Below are 21,420 nucleotides of genomic sequence, written 5' to 3' on the forward strand. Positions count from 1 at the left end.
TTGTCATCTCAGAACACTTACAATAAAGTCAGTCCTGGTAGGACTATAATTAATTATTTTGGTTGCACTGAACTAGCTGTGACAGGAGGCGTGCTAACGCCACATTGTATCGGAACAAAAGACATTGGGTGACTCAGGGATTCCAGAAGCTGTAGATCCTTAAAAAAAAATACTGAATGATCTCATATCGTCAACTAAGGCTCGGGAAGATGTTAATGCTGACGGGCTGGGTTTAAGCCACCAAAATAAACATCAACGGGATTTTTTTTTTAATCTCAAGATTTCTACACGAGTAATTAAAAAATATTCTGGCTTCAATGAAAATCAGCAAATTAACTCCACCCTAGGGCATCGTTCCATTTAAAATGATTTAAAATGGGTGGAACGTACAAAAAAAAACAAACGTACAGGCTCGTTTGGTTTTACTGCACGATTTTCTTTTCACAAGGGCGAGGTTGCTTCATACATTTAAACCTAGCATTACATCTCCTAGGGTAACAAACAAACACAATCCATGATCGTTAAAGGCAGACGGGGCGAGTGCGGGAAAACAAACGAGGATGGTTAGAATATTTTGTAACATTCTTCCTGTTGCAACAGTTTAAAAAAAAAACGTGTACTCCTCTCTCGTGTGTGTAGCGCTGAAACTCGCAGCCGTTGATCATGAATGTACATCTGAGATCAGTCTTTTGTGTCAGGGGAAATCACGTGGCCTGCCTCCACTGCTGATGCTGCAGATTCCCCTCCCCCTGAAGTACAGTGATGCAGCAAAACAACGTGCACCATTCACACGGGTCCTCACTCAAAAACACGGCCGTCCTCACCCCTCCACCGCACCGATTTAAAGAGAGGGGAAATCTAAATTAGTGTTTCTTTGTTTTTGTCTCGAGGAAAGGTTCAGGACAATCGGGTTCAAAAGTTAGTAGTGTGCTATGGCAGGTTTGTGCTGCTGAGGATGTTTACTTAGATTTTTTTTATTCCTGCAGCACCGCACCCTCCTCAGCACTCCTAGTTTTGTCTGTCAATAATCGCTGAAAATATTAGCATTAAAGACCCTCTATTCTGTTTTATGTCTGGCAAGTGCGAATTGCTCAAAGTCACTCTCAGCTGGCCCTTGGAACGGCACTAAATGGAAGCTTTGTTAAAGAATTATACTGCCTGCCAAAATCTAAACACTGAATTATGCCAAGCAAGTATAATGGTCTAAAGGGGGAGAGGGTGTGGGTGAATTTACAGATTTACCCCACACTACCCTGGTTCTTTGTATGTGTGTGGTGAGTGAAAGAGTGATGCCTTTGGCAATTATGGCATATATATGGAGTTATACGGCATGGAAACAGGCCCTTCGGCCCAACTTGCCCATGCTGACCAAGCTACCCCATCTACACTAGTCCCACCCGCCCGCATTTGTCCCACATATCCTCTAAACCTGTCCTGTCCAAATGTTGTTATAGTAAGCAACTTCCAGAGGTGCTATCAGTCTAAAAAAAATCAATCATATATGTGAGTAGCCGAACATTAATAATAGTCATGCTAGTAAAGTCAAAGTACGAGCATGTTGCCATGTTTTGTACACTAAAACAGGAACGTCTGCAGTTTTCAAGGTCAAACTGTAGCAGATCTCTTTTACACAACCTCACACCCTACTGTACACAGTGACATCACAGCGTTTCAGCAGTACTGTCAATGTACCATACCCACGCACCACCCTCCTGCACCCTACACCTTACCAGGAAAAAGTCACAGACACTAAGAGGTATTAATAAAATGCCAGAAAACTGTATTTGGCAATTTTAACAAGTGCATACAAGTACAGCTAGAAGCATTCAGTTTTTTTTTGCCAAGTGCTCTGAAAGCAATATTAGTCACAGTCTACATTTAACAGTTACTGTCACCAAGAAAAGGCCAGTACACAAAGATTTTACCAATAAGGTATAATAACGATTTACATCAACAGAGAGAGAGAAAAAAACCGGGAACGGTCATTATGAGAACATACCTTGGTAATCTTCAAAAAATATAGAAAGACAATGTATTGAAAATCAAAATTTTACAGCCATGTTTACTTGTTGAATATATACAATTAATCAGTTTTTTGGGGGGAGAGGTTTCAAAAGAGTGTCTTTAAAAAAAAAACCACAAACACACTAACGAATCATGGGTCTCTCTCCTTTTTTACTTTGACGTCTCCAGCCAGAATGGTGGCGATTTCTCCTTGCATGAAAGCCCAGGGCACGTTGGAGCCGACCAGCGGGCACTTCTCGCCGCTGGGACAGTACACCTCGCCGGTGGCACCCTGCTGCTTAATGCTCTCCCGGGAGCAGGGGAAGCAGAACTTGTGCGAAGGCACCGAAGGGCACTGGACGAAGTGGGTGTCCTCCAAGCGTTCGTGGCATATGGTGCAGCAGAGCGGCACGCTGTTGGGCACCGACGAGTCTGGAATGTTGGGCGGGTGAACCGGCTCCATGCCTGGGTGTGGGGTGCCCACCGGCGCCGGCACGTCCCGGTGACCCAGTCGCCGCTGGCTCAGCGACGCCGGCGACAGGGGGCTACTACTGTTGCGGCGGGTGGTCGAGTGCACCTGGCCGGCCTCCTTGGGCGAATGCACGCTGCCCGCGTTGTCCGCCACCAGGATCAGGGCCGCCATGGGCGACTGTCCGTTCTGCCCGGCGTCCGGCGGCGTCGAGTGCGGAGAAGGCGACGGGGCGTACGACACAGAGGTCATCTTCAGGCCATCGGCCGACAACGGTAGCCACGACTGCACCTCTCCGTTGACCTTGTTACCGAGTGGTGGTCCCCCACCTTCGGAATCGGGCTCGGGGGAAGCTTTCCTCTTGCGGCCTCCTCGGGTACCTGGTTGAGGGGGTTAGGGGAAGGAAGGTCGGGACGTTACATCAAAGGTTGTCTGACCAGCACAAGGACTTCAAGCCGAACAGCCCATGCCACTTCCTGGAAGAGGCGTGCTGCGGATAGCACAGGCGCTGAGGGCAGAACGGCCTCCTGACATGGCACTTACTAAAACTCCGCTCCCCCCCACCCCCTCCCCGAACTTAGCTCCACACGCACCTGGCATTATCCTTTAACATTGTGGAAAATAAAATACAACCAGAAAGATCCACTGCATGCAATACATTCCCTGCCATCCCAACAGCGCGTTTGCATTCAACCCATTGCAGGATGGGGGAAGCCCGTGTGCAGCAACTTTCATTGCTTACCTGATTTGGCCGACGCTGTGGCATCGAAGGCGAGCACCCGGCCATGTTGCAAGGGGTGCTCCTTCTTGAATCGGACGTCGAAGGGCGGGTGTCCCGGTAGACTTAGCAGCGTGTCCTTTACCGTCTTGGGCTTGGTGGCCCAGTCGTCGCCCCGGCACTTCAGGCTGTCGGGCAGCTCGTCCGCCCGGTGCTTGCTGTCCTTCGCCTCATGCTCGGCGCCGCTGCCGCCCGGCCGTTTGTTTACATCCATCAGCCGCCCGTTGACGCCGTGAACCGGGGGCGGCGGGGGCAGCGAGTGCGAGCTGCCGTTCACCATGGGCACCAGGTTAGGCGGAGGCGGCGCGCCGTGCGCCCGCCGAGAGTTCGGGCTTTGCCGATTCAGCTCCGGTGGCTCGTCCGCCTTCGAGTATCCGTTCAACAAGTTAACGGCGCCGTTTTGCCGGGACGGCGGGAAGTCCAGGCGAGGAGGCGGCCGGTCGGAGGCCAGCGGGTAACGATCCAAGGGCTGTGGCGGGCGAGACGAGCAGCCATCCGCCGAGTGCACCATCGAGACGGAAGACTCTTTGGTCAGGGTTGCTTTGCCTGGGGTCGGGATGGGACCGGGTGAGCGGCCGTCTTGGAATCCGTGTGCCCTCTTGAGCTGACGGGCGGTGTCGATCACGAACTCGATGCGGTCGGCTCCTTCGTAGTTGACGCACCCTCTGCAGACGGGCTCCGTGAAGTCCCAGATCATCGCCCACGGCATGCGGGGCAAGTCACACAGGTAGCAAGACTGCCTTCTGGTCGATGCAACCGCCGCGGACGACATGGCGCCGGCTCTCTATCCGTGTGTGTGGGTATAAGGGGGCTTCTCCAAGTGCACGCTGGCAAGTCTGTGTCTGGGTGTGTGTCTCACTGTCTGTCTGGGGGGAGGGTGGGAAGGGGGGTGTGTGTGTGTATGTGTGTTTCTGTGTGCACAGGATTCCCCCCTGTCCCCGCCCCTTCTGCTGACTTTGCAACAACCCCAATGTTTCCAAAAAAAAGAAAAAAATCTCCCCAGAAAAAAAGAGAATGGAAACAAAGTATCTACATGAGCTGGTTACTAACTTGCAACTTCATGGCAGTCAGTGCCTGTACCCGGAGCGCGCGCCCCAGACTCGCTCGTTCTCTTTCTCTTTCTCTGCCCCTCTCGCGCTGCTACTCGCTCACCCCCGGCCTGACGTCACCTGTCCCTCAATCACTCCCTCCCTCCTTCTCCCTACTCGGTCGTCTTTTCATCAACGGTTCTTGGACAGCTCCGCGGCGCGCCTGCGCAGTCGCTGCCCCCCACTCCCCCGCGCCTGCGCACCGGCTCGCTCACACAACAATGTAAATAAGAGTTCCGTTTACCAACATTCTTTGGAATGCCGGGCGGGCGGGCGCGCGCGAGCGAGCGAGCGCGTCACCGGCGCCGTGCATCGATCGATCGCCTGCCTGCTCTGCAGATTTGCAAGGACGAACGAGGGCGAGATTCACATTTGCAAAACTGTGGCAGCATAGCAGGCGGAAATGATGAGTTAAGAGCCGAAGCGAGTACTATTTACAAAAGCAACACATAGGACAGTGAAAGAGGATTCTGAGCATTGGAAATTAATGATTCAACCACTCTAAAATTAGAAGCGTGTTGTCATGAATGGGACTTTTCTTTTACAAATTAAAAGAAGTGTAAATGTGAATATCCGTGTTCACGACTGTGGATTCTTTTCTCCATCTGGGTCACACGAACGGGCTTCGCCTTCTTTAACCCAGGGGAGCCTTGGCTGCATTCCAAATTTCATTAACCCTTTCCTAGCAGCCCACAGTCAATTCCCTTTTGATGAGGATGAAGTGCATTCGGAACTTTGAAAGATGCTCACCCGACCTCCCAAATGGCGTGCAAGCTGAGCTATTGCAACCAAAGATCATAGATGATCTATGATATTTGATTGCAACAGCTGTATATAAAAAAAATAATAAAATTAATGGCGAACGTCGAGAAGCCGTGCTCTGCTAACCAATCTCCTCCACCCATATAGTGCCGTTTAGGGTGACGTCAGGGCCCGGAGACTGAGCGCTCTTGTTGATGTTGGAAATGTCACAGGAACTGCAGCCAAGAAATGGTGGAAGCGTTTAGGTCTCTCTTGGGTTTTTTTGTACCACAAACGGAGGCGTCTTAAAGTGCATTTATTTACAATTAAAAATGAAACTCTTTTGAGATTTATTTTGCTAATCAAACTGCATGGAAACCTCTTGCTGTACAGTCACAAGCATATATTTTTTAATAGTTACTCTTTAAATCGCTTGGGACTTAAGATTTAAACGTCTGCAGTTGTACATCGTTAATACATTACACATTTTTCGTTCTCAGAGTTCATTTGTCCGTGTTACATTGTGGCGTGTGTACAACTTAAAGAAACTTGTGTTGGCGTCCTGTATAAATAATAATTAATTACAAAATGTGTCATCAAAAATTACTCCGGCGGGGGTGTGGTTGGAGTATTGTACGAGATGTGTCATTAACATTGAACCAGAAATGCGGAACAGTAGACATTGCAATAATTCAAAAGGGGCAAGACATTCTGTTTTACAAAGTTTCTTAAAAGACGCGGTTGAATATTTACAAAACACATTTTCTTGGCGAATGAAAGAACAGTTGTTAAAATTTAACATCGGAGAATGCAGTTTTTGATTAAAAAAACATTTGCTACACTGTGCCACAGGCTGGATACATTCCCATTTTGGTTAACTTAAAACGAATGGCAAGTTAAAACTAGTAACACGTCCTATAGTGAAAATATTAAGTTTGCAATCTTAGCAAAATTGGGCGAGCACAATTGCAATGCACGGAAATAAAAATAAATGACTTTAAAGCTAGTTATATGTTCGAATCGGATTCAATGTAAGTGAGGTTAAGGACGCGCAGTTCTAAATAAATAAATAAAAATGAGGATCTGTTTTTTTCGCCTTGAGGAAATATTTTGGTGAGTTGTAATTGTCTTTCTGTGCGGACATAGGGTTGGAGCAGTAATGTATGGCGCCCGCACTTTCTGTTTTTCCTGCTTCGTCGCATTTGAGCGGTTGCCAGCGAGGTTGGGAGCCCAGGAGCAAGCAGGGTGAGGCAATGCGTAGGAAATGTGCAGACACGGAGCACAACAAGGACTCAGAGGCTGGAGGGGGTGGGGGAAGGGTGCGCGCCGCGGCTGCTTTTATGAAAGAGGATGTTGGACGGTAGGGTCACGTACACTCTCCCAAACCCTGAGGCTCTCGCTGAGCCGGGCACCGAGCCAGGTGGCAGAGCGCATGCGCGCCTGTCCTGGACGCAAGCCAGAATCAACTGCAGCACGGAATAACTCAGGCAAGCGCCTCCATCGCAGTCACTACACCATTGCCAGATAAGCCGTGGCTCACATTTATAATGATGCCTTTCAAACACACCCATAGTTTGCACATATTTATCTAAAATACTAGTATTATAAAAAATAGTGGCTGTTATTATAAAAATAGTATTATAAAATAACACTAGCTATAAAAATACTACTTTTTATAATATTTTATAATAGCATAATACAAAACATTTTAGTATAAAAATACTAAATAATAAAATAATACTAGAAATAATAAAATAGTATAAAATAATACTAGCTGTAATAAAAATGTTATATGGCAAGCTCGTATTTTCAAATACTATTAGTATAAAATAAAATATTTTCCTATAAATAATGCTAGCTAGTATTAAATAGTATTGGCATAAAATAAAAACAAATAGTATAAGAATACTAGCTAGTATCATAAAATAGTAGTACGAAGCAATACTAGTTAGCGTAATAGTTATCAATTTCAAATTTTTATTTCAAAAATAAACTTTATTTAGAATAAAAATATAAACACAAAACAGAAACTACAAAAACTCTTCCTGCATTCTCCATCCGATAGTGTCATATTCAATAATTAATCTCATTGAGGATTTTATTTTGCTCCAGGCGAGGTGAAGCGTGATAGGAGGTGGGTAGAAACGCTAATACAAGCTTGTTAGGAGGCCGAGTGCTCCAAATTTTAAGCGCCCACTGGTGCATTGATCATTATTTTTATAACGGCCTGTATTGTGGTTAAAATATGTATGTGTGCATGCATGTTAATGCAGGGGCCTCTGGGGTCGCTAGTAATTCGATCCCGAGAACAACTCGCCTTTCATTTCGCCTTCAGTAAAATTATTTAGCGGGAGGAAATAAAATTTGCCACGCTGAACCAAAATATTGCGAAATGCCGTGGCATGAAGCGCTTTTCACAGCCGTGTTAAAAATAAATGGAATATTTCCCGGGCTTCCAAGACGCTGCTGGGAGACTGTTGCTGAGATGCCACGTCGGCTCATTTCTCAGCGCCTGCTCTCTCCCGGGCTAGCCATTCCAGCAGGCAGAATGTCAGCATTTGCAACGGGGTGTTTTTTTTTGCAGTGGAAATATCGCATGGACGTGACCTGACAAATGCAGAGAGGGAGAGAAAGAGAGATGGCGGGGGGAGAGAGAGTCTGGGAAACACACCACTGGTATCAGCCCTCTCTGTCTCCCAACTATTTAATACATGGAACTGGAGCTGAACTGTGATGCCGGATATTTCTTAACACAATCGGCCAATTCTGATAATCGGACTCCCCAGGGCGTGTGTGTGTGGGTTGGGATTGGTGGGGGTCTTGGTAACAGTGCCTCTGTTTTCAATTTCCATGCGCGCTGGGATATGTTTTCTGTCCGACATGTTCTATATCCCTATCCTCTAGCAATGTGCACGGCCAGAGACTGGGTTCCAAAAATGCGTCCACACGGTCTGTTTTTAATCAACCAGCGTTGGAAAGAATATATTAATCCAGCTAACCCCCCTCTTCCAGTCCTCCATGTAACAAGAAATCTCGTGTATTTGATGCAAGCGACGAAATGTAGGTTCTGACTGTCTAATTTCCCATGTTTAAACATTCGCTGCCAAATCCATTGCCTTTTCCTGTTAGCCTCATGGAAAAAGGACATACAGGCGGGGGAGAAATGTCAGACTAGAGGGGGTCTCGGTTGAGAGCGTTTGTGTTTTTATTAAATAACTCCTCATAACAAGTTGGGAGAGGTTTGTGTGTTAATGGCCAGGGCAAACGAGCTTAGTCATTTCGCCCCGGTACAACAGTGAGTGGACTTTGTTCACTCGTACAGATAATCTCGTGGTCTGAAGCAACACGTGGCCCTGGCGCAGACAGCAGATGGGAACTTTCTGACATGAAGTATTTTGCAAAAAAAAACACATTGTAACCCTTTAAGCTCTGCATCATATGTTTCAACAGCGCCAAAAGGATTACAGGAGCATATTGATTTCATTAAAAGAAAGCTGTTTCACTGTAGTAAGGCGAAGGCTTTCAGGCAATTCCTGCATTTCATCATCTTATAAAAAGAAAGGGAAGGGCTTACTTCCCTTTCAGTGTGAAATACTCTCCATACACGACTTGCCACAGGCTTCTTCACTCAGTGACCAAGCTACCCACGTCACACCCTAAGCAAACAGCCGACAGTGTCTAACTTGAATTAGCCGGGAAAACAAGACTGGTGTCTCAATTTTCCCTGAGTCAGCGGGGTGATATCTGTGGCCAAATTAAGTCTTCGTTGCATGATATGTATTTCGGTTATGAAAGTGATGTCACTTGACACAAGGTCTGCCAAGACAGCTTTGCTCACTTCTGTGGAATAGGATTTGGAACCACTTGAATCTTCCGATGAGAGTCACAGCTAATGGAGATACAAGGAAGTGTAGATGCTCGACTCTTGAGCAAACACACAATGTACTGGAGTAACTCGAAGGGCGGCACAGTGGGTTAAGGGGACACCTCTTAGATGGTCTGAATTAGCCTTCAATAAGATCAGCAAACCCTAAGAAAATTTTCACCATGCAGGATTTCATGCTAAATATTTCAGTTCAAGGAGCAGATTGGCCTGAACGAGTTCCCAGGAGCTGGGTTCCAAGGGTATTCCTCCTGTCTCCTTCAACCTCTATAGCATTACCCCTCCACACTCTGCCCCTCCCTCAACAACAGCAGCCAAAAGCCTTTCCTTTGTTTATCTTCCAACCAGACTAACCAAGGCACATCTGGCTGAGCTCCCTCCCTCTACTCTTCACGCACAAGCTTGTCCTATCACCTACTATCCAAGAGTTTATCTAGTAAGGGCCAAATGGCCTCCTTTAGCATCTTCAGTTTTCTTTGACTGGTCTCACCCCATTCTCTACTTGAACCAGTCTAACTGACTTTTGAGAGTATCGCCGTTGATTTTGAACTTACCTCTTCACAAGGTTGTAGATATTTCCAGCCCCAATAACACACCAAGATATCTGTACTCATCCATTGTTGTACCCTTGCTTCCAGGTCGACATGTGCCAGTTGCACAAAACACTGTGGTGTTGAGACCGCATTTAATCACTTAGAGACTAGCGTACAGTTCCAGATGTCTCACTACAGGAAGGCTGTGACAGCAATAGCGAGAGGGCAGAGGAGACTCACCAGGATGTTGTCTGGAAAGGAGGGCTGTGGTTATAAGGAAAGATTGGAAAGACTAGGTTTATTTTCATTGCGGGGTGGGAGATTGCAACCTTCGCGTGGTCCACCCTGTTTTGACTAATGCAATCAACCCGATGTGCACAAGCAAATAAGATCAAATAGAACAAGTTGACCTACAACTTTAGGTTGTGCAGGCCGTGCGCAAGAAGATTTTCATTGCAATGTAGGAGGCTGAGTGGTGACCGTCTGTAGGTTCAGAAAATCATGAGGGGCATAGATTGGGTTGATAGTCAGAATTCTGTAAATCCTTCGCTCAGTCCGCCTGGACTAACCTGATCTCCCAGTTGCCAAACACTTTAATTCCCCTTCCCATTCCAACACTGACCTTTCTGTACTAAACCTCCTTCACTGTCAGAGTGAGTCCAAACACAAATTGGAGGAACAGCATCTCATATTTCGCTTGGGCAGCTTACAACCCAGTGGAATTACTTTGATTTCTCTAACTTCAAATAACCATTGTATCCCCTCTCTCTCCATCCCACCCCACCCAAGCCTAACCAGCTTCAAAGTCATCCTGTTCTCATTGTATATACTCGTTCACACCTAGCAAACAGCTAATAATGGCCTGTTTCCTTTCTCATTGTTACATTTTTGCATATCTTTCATTCATTTGTTCTGTATCTCTCTACATCCCCACCTATATCTCTCGTTTCCCTTTCCCCTGACATTCAGTCTGAAGAAGGGTCTCAACCCGAAATGTCACAACTTCTTTTTCTCCACAGATGCTGTCTGACCCGCTGAGTTGCTCCAGCTTTTTGTGTCTATCCTTTTTTGAAAGACGGGGAGTCCAGAACTAGAGGAATCATGTGTAATGCGAAAGAGATGTTTAAAGGAGATCTGAGTGGTAGGTTTTCCACACAGAGGGTGGTGAATATTTAGAACAATGTTCCAGAGTAGGTAAAGGAGGCAGATGCAATGTTTAAATGGCATTTGGACTGATACTTGGATAGGAAATGTGTAGAGGGATAAATGCTAAAGTGGGAAAATGGGATTAGTGCTGCTAGTCATCATGGTCGGGATGAGCCAAACAGCCTGTTTCAGTGCTGTACCATTCCCATCTCTATCTTTTGTACCTCTCCACCTCTCATTCCTTCTTCAAGGATCTTCTTACAACCACCCCTCACTGGTGACCATCGGCTGTAGCCTCACCAGGCTCAGCATCAAAGAACAAAGTGCTGGAGGAACAGAGGGTCGTAGCATCTGTGGAGGGACTAAGCAGACAACGTTCCGAGTCGGGACATGTGCACTTTCTTGCGTCAGCTTCAAAGTGTGCTTGATAAAACACCTCTGAGGTCTCTTGGTTCTCTTTCTGCTTCTAAACCATTGAATGGGTTTCGGGATGGGAATGGGACTTGCTGTCATTCTCTATGTGGTTATATTAAAAATCATTTTTAATTGAATGTTTGAGAATGAATTGAGAATGTTTGTGGGTAAAAAACAAAAATGTTGGTCACAAAAACATGCTATCAAAACCCACCAATCTTACATGGGTGTTTAAGAAGGAACTGCAGATGCTGGAAAATCGAAGGTACACAAAAAAGCTGGAGAAACTCAGCGGGTGCAGCAGCATCTATGGAGCGAAGGAAACAGGCAACGTTTCGGGCCGAAACCCTTCTTCAGATCTTACATGGGTGTCTCTCTGGCTTTTTTTGATGCAGCTTCATGAAGTGAGGTGACGTTTCTGTTCCTGGAGCAGATAGGAGAATTGCAATCAGTATAATAACAGACCTCTCCAATGCCACTCATTTTGTATTACATTACATCCAAACAATAACTACATGTGAAATGGGAAATAATGGCAAACTCACAACATTTGTGATAAAAAACAAATTCACTTGGTTGCAAAGATGTTGGAGGTGTCGCCACTGTGCACTAATGTAGTGAGTGGAACAACAAACAGAACACTGGGAGAAGTCCAGGTCAGGTGTGTTTAAGTGTCAATCAGTATGTACCACAATGGAACAATAACATTCTTATTTGCAGCAGCACAACAGGCCTGTAAACATGTGTAGGCAGGAACTGCAGATGCTGGTGTAAACTGAAGATAGACACATAATGCTGGACTAACTTAGCGGGATAGGCAGCGTCTCTGGAGAGAAGGAATGGATGACGTTTCGAGTTGAGACCCATCTCCAGACTCTGACATAATACACATGTTATATATTATGCATGTAACAATAATACACATATAATAAAGAAGCATGCAATAAATTAAAAAGTGCAGAAACTCCCAAAGCCCTTAGTGCAACCAAAAACAGTCCATAGTACATAGGTTTGTGCCTATGTCAGGCAGCATCTGTGAAGGCAGGAGGTGTTGGTCGAGGTTTTAGATTAGGACTTTGTACCAGGACGTTCATTCCTTTGAATGTACAAATATGTGTCAGTCAGTCCCTCCGCCCATGACAGTAATACATACAACATGGAACAGCACAGGAACAGGCCCTTCAGCCCGTAATGTCTGTGCCGCACAAACTCTTATCTGCCCGCACGTGATCCATATCCTTCCATTCCCTGTATATCCAGACTCCCAGGTAAAAGCCTCTCAAACGCCCCCATCATATCTGCCTCCACCAGCAATGTTGATCATCTGTTGACAAATGTCTATCAAGATTTGATATCGTAATCTTATCTGGGCGTCAAAGGGAATTATTGACAACACTAGTGAAGTGTGCTGAAGCAGTGCTGTGCCATCAAAGTGTCTTGGGTTCATGGTTAAATCTCCAAAGACTCCAGGACACAGCTGGGAGTGGGTTGTTTGGCCCTCCAGCGCAGGGCTTGATTACATCTGTGGCTGCTTGCTGTATAGAAATTGGCGGCTGTGTTTCAGAAGAGGACCTCATCGGCTGTGAAGCATTTTCGGATGTGCTGAGTCATGACGGATACCATGTACAGGTAAGTACAAGTTTGCCTTTCTTAGTCCTCCATTTCACATTCCCCTGACACTGTGATTGATTGTAATCCTTTCAATGCAGAGAACAAAGGAGTTGCACCAATTCCATTCTTGGATCCTCCTTGCTGTAACCTAATTCCACCCTAGTTACAGCATGACCCAGATTTCAAAGGAGGCCTCGAGATTAAATTCCACAACAGAGTATAACTCATGTGCCTGTTAACTTCAGACAGTCAGATATGAAAGGTCTTGTAATTAGCAGTTGAAGATATAAATTTAATACCATCAAAACATTTGACAAACGGAACAGACAAGCTCCTTATTAAAGAGCATCAACCCTTTGACCAAAGAGATGGTTACAGAGTCTTTGAGTCACAGTTTGTCACCAGGTCCTCTGGCACACCATCTATCAACAACACATTGATCCCAACCCACTTTATGCTCCTCACTTTCCCAACAGCTCCTCCTCCACAATCTAACTCTCACTCACACGTTTACAGCGGGCAGTTAACCCGCCAACTCACACCTCTTTGGGCTGCAGGTGCCACAGTGTCACAGCTGGTAGAGACGTCAGAGGCCCGGGTTTGATCCTGTCCTCGGTTGCCTGGAGTTTGGAGTTTTGCACATAGACTCCCTTCCTCTTTGTCACACTCCTTTGAGTTCAACACAGTTGCCAACACTTTATGCTCAGTCTTTCCAACAGTACAGTTTGTCCAAACACTTGAGTGTCCTGGATAACGGCACTCATACCTCGGGCACAGTCTGAAACATCGTGACCTTTAACACGTTCATAGGAGGCCCGGGCATTGATCACACACCATGTTTAACATGCAGGTTCCACCTCACAGCAACGTTTACAGCGGCCAGTTAACCCGCCAACTCACACCTCTTTGGGCTGCAGGTGCCACAGTGTCACAGCTGGTAGAGACGCTGCCTCGCTGCATCAGAGACCCGGGTTTGATCCTGTCCTCGGTTGCTGTCTGTGTGGAGTTTGCACGTTCTCCCTATGAAAGTGGGATAACATAGAACTCGTGTGAACGGGTGATCGTTGGCCGGCGTGGGCTCAGTGGGAGTTATTTACCGTCCAAAACCACTCCCTTAAGTGGTTTTGGATAAGCACGTGCGTATACATGGAATGTGCAAGAATATGGATCACGTGCAGGGAGATGGGGTTAGTTTTACTTGGCAACATCGTGGGCTGAAGAGCCTGTTCCAATCATGTACTATGTTCTATGTTGTTCTATCACCAGAAGACACCTGACTGATGCAGGCAGGCTGACACTGTCCTCGCCCTGCTGAAGCAGATGCCTTGAGCTGATAGTTCCCCAATTATTCCTGGTAGCCTCTAGTCTCAAAGCAAGAGAGCAATAACGTGTGGCCTTTGGCAGCTCTGACCTCCTTGTGGCACAGAATGCCATTTGCAAAAGAATATCAGCAACCTGCTCCCCTGAAGTGAATGCAGCAAAAGTGAATTCCCTCCCTGTGTTGTGAGCGTCTGAGAAGCAGCATTAATATTTAAACAGATTAAAAAACCTTTCTCCAATATTAAGAGTTTTATAGAGATTAAAACTATAAGATGCTATGATTCCGTCACCGATATCTCTCCTGCTGTTATTGCAGGCCGTCTTAATTAACTGGAGTTGTTTGGTAGCAATGGCAGGTAAACCCATTCAGCAAAGGAACCAGCATGTGCCACGTGGACAGGTACAAGATATTGGCCTCTGCTTCAGGAGCGGAAACCAATATTGGTCAAAGTTCATCCTGGCGATATTCCTCTGCTGACAGGTTAGAAAGGGAGCCTCAGCAGTAGTCTAGTTTAGACTCTAGAGATACAGTGTAGAAACAGGCCCTTCTGCCCACTGAGTCTTCCCTGACACTATCACTGTACACTAACACTATCCTACACACTAGAGACAATTTAACAATTTTCCCGAAGTCAATTAATCTACAAACCTGTTGATCCTTGGAGTGTTGGTGGAAAACCAGACCACCCGGAGAAAACCCACGTGGTCACGGGGAGAACGTACAAACTCCGTACAGACAGCACCCATAGTCAGGATTGAACCCGGGTCTCTGTCGCTGTAAGTCAGTCATTCTACTGCTGTACCACCATGCCACCTTGGTTCCTATGCTTCAGGAGGCTTGAAAAAAACTAACACAACAACCTCAAGAATGGCAGAGTTGGTCACCAGGTAGGGAGAAGCAAATTCACTTACTTCCTTGTAACCATGTATTCACCAACATTGGATTCAGTATACCTCTGTTAAGTCAGTCTATTTCCGCAGCTCCGCACACATCGTTCCACAGTTTTCAAAAGCTGACGGACTTTCCATAGTTGACAGAAATGTGGGAGATACTGTAATGTTAACAGAGCGGCTATATGCAAGATGTCATTGCCTGGGCTGTGATCTGTTGTGGAGATTCCCAGTTCAAATTGTGATGCCTCATCTGGCCTGCTCCAGACTGTGGGAATACGTGCTGAGGGACTCACTGATGCTCCGTGCTGCCAACGCAAAGCTCTGTGGGGGAGGACCACAGTCCTTCCACTGCTGCTCATTGAGGGGCAGAGTCTCAAACAAGAGAGAGGATATCACCCCAGGGGGGCCACATGAGAGGCAAGTGTGTAAAGACAGGTGCAAACACTATGGAGCAAACACTATTGAAAGTATAGATACTGAGAATGTAGGAAGAGCTTTCATACGATTTTGGGTCTTGTATGTTTTGATTCTGAATAAAGTTTATTTTTTTGAAATTGTAAACAAAAATGGCTGACGGGGAATGTCTCACGTGCCTTGGGTTCCTGGGTGCTAAAGCTGTGCATCATTCACTTGGGAAAGGTTGTAGGGAAGCAGGAAAGTATGAGAGCAGGGAATATCCCCATGGATCCTGCTGGACAAGTAATCCTGTGGGATCCATGCATTCAGAGAGGTAGCACCTTTTAAACGATATCTTCAATCAAGGCATTGTTTGCCCTTGGATGTTAGAGATCCCATTATATTTCAGTTTCTTGTACAGTGAAAAGCTTTTTGTTGTATGCCAACCAGTCAGCGGAAAGACTATACATGATTACAATGGGGCCGTCCGTAGTGTACAAGTACATGATAAAGGGAATAATGTTTAGTGCAAGATAAAGTCCAATTGAATATAGTCTGAGGGTCTCCAATGGGGTAGGTAGATGCTCAGTACTGCTCTCTAGTTGTGAGTAGGATGGTTCAGTTGCCTGATAACCGCCGGGACAAAACTGTTGGTGAATCTGGAGGGGTGTGTTTTCACACTTTTGTACCTCTTGCCTGATGGGAGAGGGGAGCAGAGACCTAAGACCACGATCCCATTATATTATTCACGGGACATGTCCCAAGTGTTCTTGTTAACATTTTCCTCTTCTGACCCCACACAAACAGGCCATCTGTCCATTATCCCATGGAGATGGTAATGTCTAAAGATGTCTGGCTGTAGGAGATGGTAATGTCTAAAGATGACCGCTCTGTCTTGTGCATTGCATCTAGCTGATAAACAAGTATCGGGAATTGTTGCTGTTGTTTTCTTCAGGAGAAATTTTAGTTGCTGATGCAAAAAGTACCTTTCATTAAATTGTGTTGGCCATACATGATAGAAATGCTATTTCTCGTCAAATTGGAGGTGGTTAAATCATTGTCCAACCAAAGCAATCCAGGGGCGGCACAGTGACGCAGCAGTAGAATCGCCTGACACGGTTTCGTTCCTGATTATGTCTGTTATCTGTACGGAGTTTGTACTTTCTCCCCTTGACCGCGTGGGTTTTCTCCAGGTGCTCCGGTTTCCTCCCACACACTAAAGATGTAGAGGTTTGGGTAAAGTTGTAAATTGTCTCTAGTATGTAGGATAGTGTTGGGGATGACTGATCAACGTGGGCTCGGTGGGCCATGGGGCCTGTTTCCACGCTGTATATCTAAATCAAACCAAACCAATTGATCATGGGCAGATAGTTTGCACTGTGTAGCTATCTTCCACTCACTTGTGTTCTGCTGCAGAAGTCAGCGCACTGTTATCAGATGTAGAAGGGGCTGCAGATTTATAAACATGTTCCATTAAAGTAGATGGCAGATTGTTTCTCTCATGTGTTGAAATATCGACTGTCTATTGAGTAGAGGGCATTGTTTACTGAGCAAATAGACTTTTATTTGCTGTAAAACAACTTGGTCATTGAAAACCCCACAGTATCCACTCTCACATTTCCAACACATTAGATGACGTCAAGGTAGTCTGCTCTAGTCTACCATTAAAATGGTCTTTGACATATTTCCCCCATTTAAAAAAAATGTTACTGGAGCGATATTTCTGACTTTCACTGCTATCAGATTCCTGAATCGAGCACCTCTTTCACAGCTCCCACAAGTTGCAGCCTTGTACTCACGTGGTATCTCTGCCTCATTCGGTTATCCCATTACTGCACATTAGTTATTTTTTGCACTACCTCAGATTGCACCATAATCTCTGTACAACCGCCGTGATGTTTTTCACTTGTCATTGTTGTTCCCCAGTGTGGGGAGGAGATGAGGGGCCAGAGCAGGGGGTGGGGAAATCTGTTACGCCAGGCGCTGTCCTACCCCCACCTCTCTTCCAGCTTCCTCCCCACCCCTACCACAATCAGACTGAAGGACCCACCTCAAAATGTCACCGATCCATGTCATCCATAGATGCTGCCTGACTGGCAGAGTTACTCCAGCACGCTGTGTATACTGCGTTCCATGTGTAATGTTATACTGTGAGCTTCATGTGAATGAGGAATTTCATTGTATGCTGATGTATAGGACAATATACAACTGAAGCTGATGAGGAGAGTAACGTCTAATTTCCTGCAATTCCCGGACTGTGCAAGGGTGATCACCCCCTACCATTACAGTACACAATTAACTTGAATCGCCTTTGAATTTGGCTGTGCTGTGTTCTATAAATAGTATGTAGGCTTCAGAACAACACCCACATCCCGGGATTAGATTTCAGAAAAACAACCTACACTTGGACCGTTTAGGCTAGATGAATCATGCGGTACAGTGGTATGGCTGGTAGAGTCGTTACCTCACAGCTCCAATCACCCAAGTTCAATCCTGATTTCCGGCGCTGTCTGAGTGGAGTTTGCACGTTAATAGAAACATAGAAAATAGGTGCTGTAGTAGGCCATTCGGCCCTTCGAGCCTGCACCGCCATTCAATATGATCATGGTTGATCATCCAACTCAGTATCCTGTACCTGCCTTCTCTCCATACCCACTGATCCCTTTAGCCACAAGGGCCACATCTAACTCCCTCTTAAATATAGCCAATGAACTGACCTCAACTACCTTCTGTGGCAGAGAGTTCCAGAGATTTCACCCTGTGCCGTGGGTCTCCTCTGGATGCTCTGCTATCTTCCCACTTTGCAAAGACGTGCAGGATGGAGGGTTAAATTTGCTCTGAAAGTTGCCTCCAGGGCAGGGGAGGGATTGCAGGAGACGGCATGGGATTGGTGTAGGTTTGGGGTAAGTGGGTGCTTGATGTTTAGTGGACACTCAGTGGGTAGAGGAGTCCGTCGCTGTGCCCCTTGACACCAAGTCAGTAGTTATTTTAATGTTGGTGCTAGCTCTTCAGTTGCGTCAAACATTGCACTTTGTTTAAAAAAAAGTCTCTGATTAGTACAGGGGCGCAAATGGGGAGCATCAGGATCACAAGACCAGCAGCTCGTTCACCTTCAAATACTGGACTCACTTCATTGGCAGCAAAATGCTCACTCCCTGTGCCACCTGCACCCTCTGGCTGTGGTGTATCTGCCCACAGACCTCCCGCACCCACCCACCAACATCACACGCCCACCACGTGCGTGCGTGCGTGCACCAGCTGAGGGTGGCAGTGGATGGCGATGCTGAACAATTCAGGTTCTTCTCCAAATCTCTCATCAAACCGGGTTTGGAAGAATATCACCAACCCTTCACCGTCACTGGGTTGAAACGCTGCGATTCCCTCCCCAACAGCACCTTGCCAGCAGCTTTGTGGGCAGCACAGTGGCACAGCGGGTAGTGTCGCTGCCTCACAGTGCCAGAGTCCTGGGTTCTATCCTGACCTCGGGTGCTGTCTGTGTGGAGTCTTCCTGTGACCACGTGGGATTCCTCCAGTTTGCTCCCACGTACCAAAGACGAGCTGGTTTGTAGGTTCATTGTTCTACGTAAATTGCTCCCTGTGTGTAGGGAGTGGATGCAAAAGTAGGATTATATGGAACTAGTATGAACAGGTGATCGATGGTTGCCGTGGATTGGATGGGCTGAAGGCTTGTTTCCATGTTATGTATTTCAACGTGAACCTTTTTCCCAGGATTGTAAAAAAAACGAATACGAGAGGGAGTAGCTCTAAGGTGTGAGGGTTAGAGTTTACAGGAGGTATAGGGCAACCTTTTTACACAGAGTGGGGTTAAGTGCCTGGAATGCACTGCCATGGTTGGCGGAACAGGCAGAGAGGTTAGTACTTTTAAGAGGCTTTTGGACAGGTACAAGGATATGCAGGAAGTGGAGGAATATGGACTGTGTACAGGCAGATGGTCTAGCATCATATTCTACACAGACATTGAGGGCCGAAGGGCCTGTTAGTATGCTGTACTGTTCTATATTCAAATCAATTATCCTTCACAACACTGCAGTTGTTCAACGAGGCAGCTCACTGCCACCGTCTCAAGGGAGAGGTGGGGCTCACAATAATCACTGGCCTTGCCAGGAGCATCCACAACCCAAGAATTTAGAAGAAGTGCATGGCTGGAACTCACTGTGCAGTATATGTCCTGCTCAATGGTGGGCTTAGAGCCTATCCATTGTACACAAAGAGGCCAATGACCTAAATGATGTGTCACCCAATAAACTAGGCAGCACTGTGGCGCAGCTGATAGAGCTGCTGCCTCACAGCGCCAGAGACCCGGGTTCGATCCTGACTTCGGCTGCTGTCTGTGCAGAGTTTGTCCTTCTCCCTGCGACCGAGTGCTCTGGTTTCCTACCACATCCTAAAGACCTGCAGGTTTGTCGGTTAATTGGCTTCTGTAAATTGGCCCCCAATGTGTAGGATGCAGAAGGGGGATAATATTGAACTAGTGTACAGGGTGATCGATGGTCAGCATGGTCCCAAAAGCCGGTTTCGATCTCTAAACACTGAAAGACCCATGCAGCAAATATGTTCCAACTAAGCTTCCACCCCTCCCCATAAGCTGAGATTCTGTCTAATTCACCTCTACCCCATTGCAGAAATTGGACTTTGTCCATGAAACTGGCACACTAGAATGTCATATTCTGCACTCTGTATCTTCCCCTTTCCTCTACCTACTGTTCTTGAGTTTGGCTTGATTGTATTTATGTGTAGTGTTATCTGATCTGATTGGATAACATGCAAAAACAAAGCTTTTCACTGTATCTTGGTACACGTGACAATAATAAAACTAAATGTAAACCTATTCTATCTCTCTCTCCTCCTTGCAGTTGGTTAATGCTAAATATCCACTTTATCACAGGCTATCTCCTATTTATGGTCCCTGGCTCGCTTGTGTAATGGAAGCCATATCAAAAATTCTTCAAACTACTCCCGCACGATAGTGATCTCCAAATGTTTAACAACATTTATTGCGAGTTCTAACCTTGTACCCTGCCCGAGCAAAGCCAGCCAAATTACTTCATTGGTCATTTCTAAGTATGCAATTGTAATTTATATTCATGGTCATTTGTTTCCATAGAAACCGTGGCACTCACCAATATTTTTTTTAAACTTTTTGAACCTCCCTTTATTTTGACACAGCGCAGTGAGTGATTTTAATAAAACGCTTCGTGTGGGGGTGTTTTCTGTGACAATAAATGCTTTCATCACTACCTGTCACTTTAGTCCCACTGAACAACCAGCAACAAACAGCCTTCAGTCTCAATGGCGATCTCCACGCATGCTTCTGTTTCCCATTGGGTGTTTTCTCTATGTTTGGTTTTGCACCCATCGTATATAGTGTTTCAAAAAATTCTGTCCTGTCTCTGCCTGCAAATAAATGTCCTCCCCAATGAGATCACAACAGCAAAATACCCACAAAATCAAACTGAGGCAAGGCAACTTTCTTAAAGATATGGTTGCCATGACAATTAACCATCCATCCAACCTAAAAGTGTGTTAAAAATATAATTTCACTTCAAGTTTCCCATTATAAATTCCTGTGCCTGCTTATAATGGATGACTACTGTGTAAGCATGACATACAGTGATTTCTGTGTGGGCTCCTGCCAGCAACACGCATAGTAAGTAGGGAGAGACTTATCAAGCAGTAAGGAGAGATGCCAGCATAATGAAAGGGTATAGACATTAGGGTATGTCTGCGGGCCGGCACGGGGGCACAGCGGTAGAGTTAATGCCTTACCGCGCGTGCTAGAGACCCAGGTTTGATCCTGACTACTGGTACTTTCTGTATGGAGTTTGTACGTTCTCCCTGTGACCGCATGGCTTTTCTCTGGGTGCTCCGGTTTCCTCCCACATTCCAAAGATGTACAAGCTTGCAGGTTAATTGGTTTCGGTGAAATTGTGTATAGGATAGGGCTAGTGTATTAAGCGAATACTGGTTTGCTGGGGATTTGGTGGGCCAAAGGGCCTATGCCCACACTAAAGTCTAAAGGTGGAAACTGCGGATGCTGGTTTACCATGGAATGACGCACAGGGCTGAAGTAACCCTGGAGAATAGGGATAGATAATGTTTTGGTTTGGGATCCTCCTTCAGAC

The 21,420-nt window shown here is 46.1% G+C and overlaps 1 protein-coding gene across 1 annotated transcript; it reads right to left on the bottom strand.

Annotated features, from left to right (window-relative positions):
* Nucleotides 1-1,757: 1,757 nt before the first annotated feature.
* On the bottom strand, nt 1,758-4,447 carry irf2bp2a (interferon regulatory factor 2 binding protein 2a). The gene is made up of 2 exons (XM_055635143.1): nt 3,216-4,447; nt 1,758-2,853 (listed from the first exon to the last, which is right to left on the bottom strand). Exons 1-2 carry the CDS (start codon nt 4,021-4,023, stop codon nt 2,156-2,158), a joined length of 1,506 nt encoding a protein of 501 aa, XP_055491118.1. The 5' UTR covers nt 4,024-4,447; the 3' UTR covers nt 1,758-2,155.
* Nucleotides 4,448-21,420: the final 16,973 nt, after the last annotated feature.

The sequence above is a fragment of the Leucoraja erinacea genome, chromosome 5 (assembly GCF_028641065.1).
Source record: "Leucoraja erinacea ecotype New England chromosome 5, Leri_hhj_1, whole genome shotgun sequence".
Lineage (NCBI taxonomy): Eukaryota > Metazoa > Chordata > Chondrichthyes > Rajiformes > Rajidae > Leucoraja > Leucoraja erinaceus.

Coding starts and splice junctions, on each gene's coding strand:
- irf2bp2a (XM_055635143.1), bottom strand. CDS start 4,023: ATGTCGTCCGCGGCGGTTGCATCGACCAGAAGGCAGTCTTGCTACCTG. Junction 2,854..3,215: donor CACAGCGTCGGCCAAATCAG/GTAAGCAATGAA, acceptor CCCCTCAACCAG/GTACCCGAGGAGGCCGCAAG.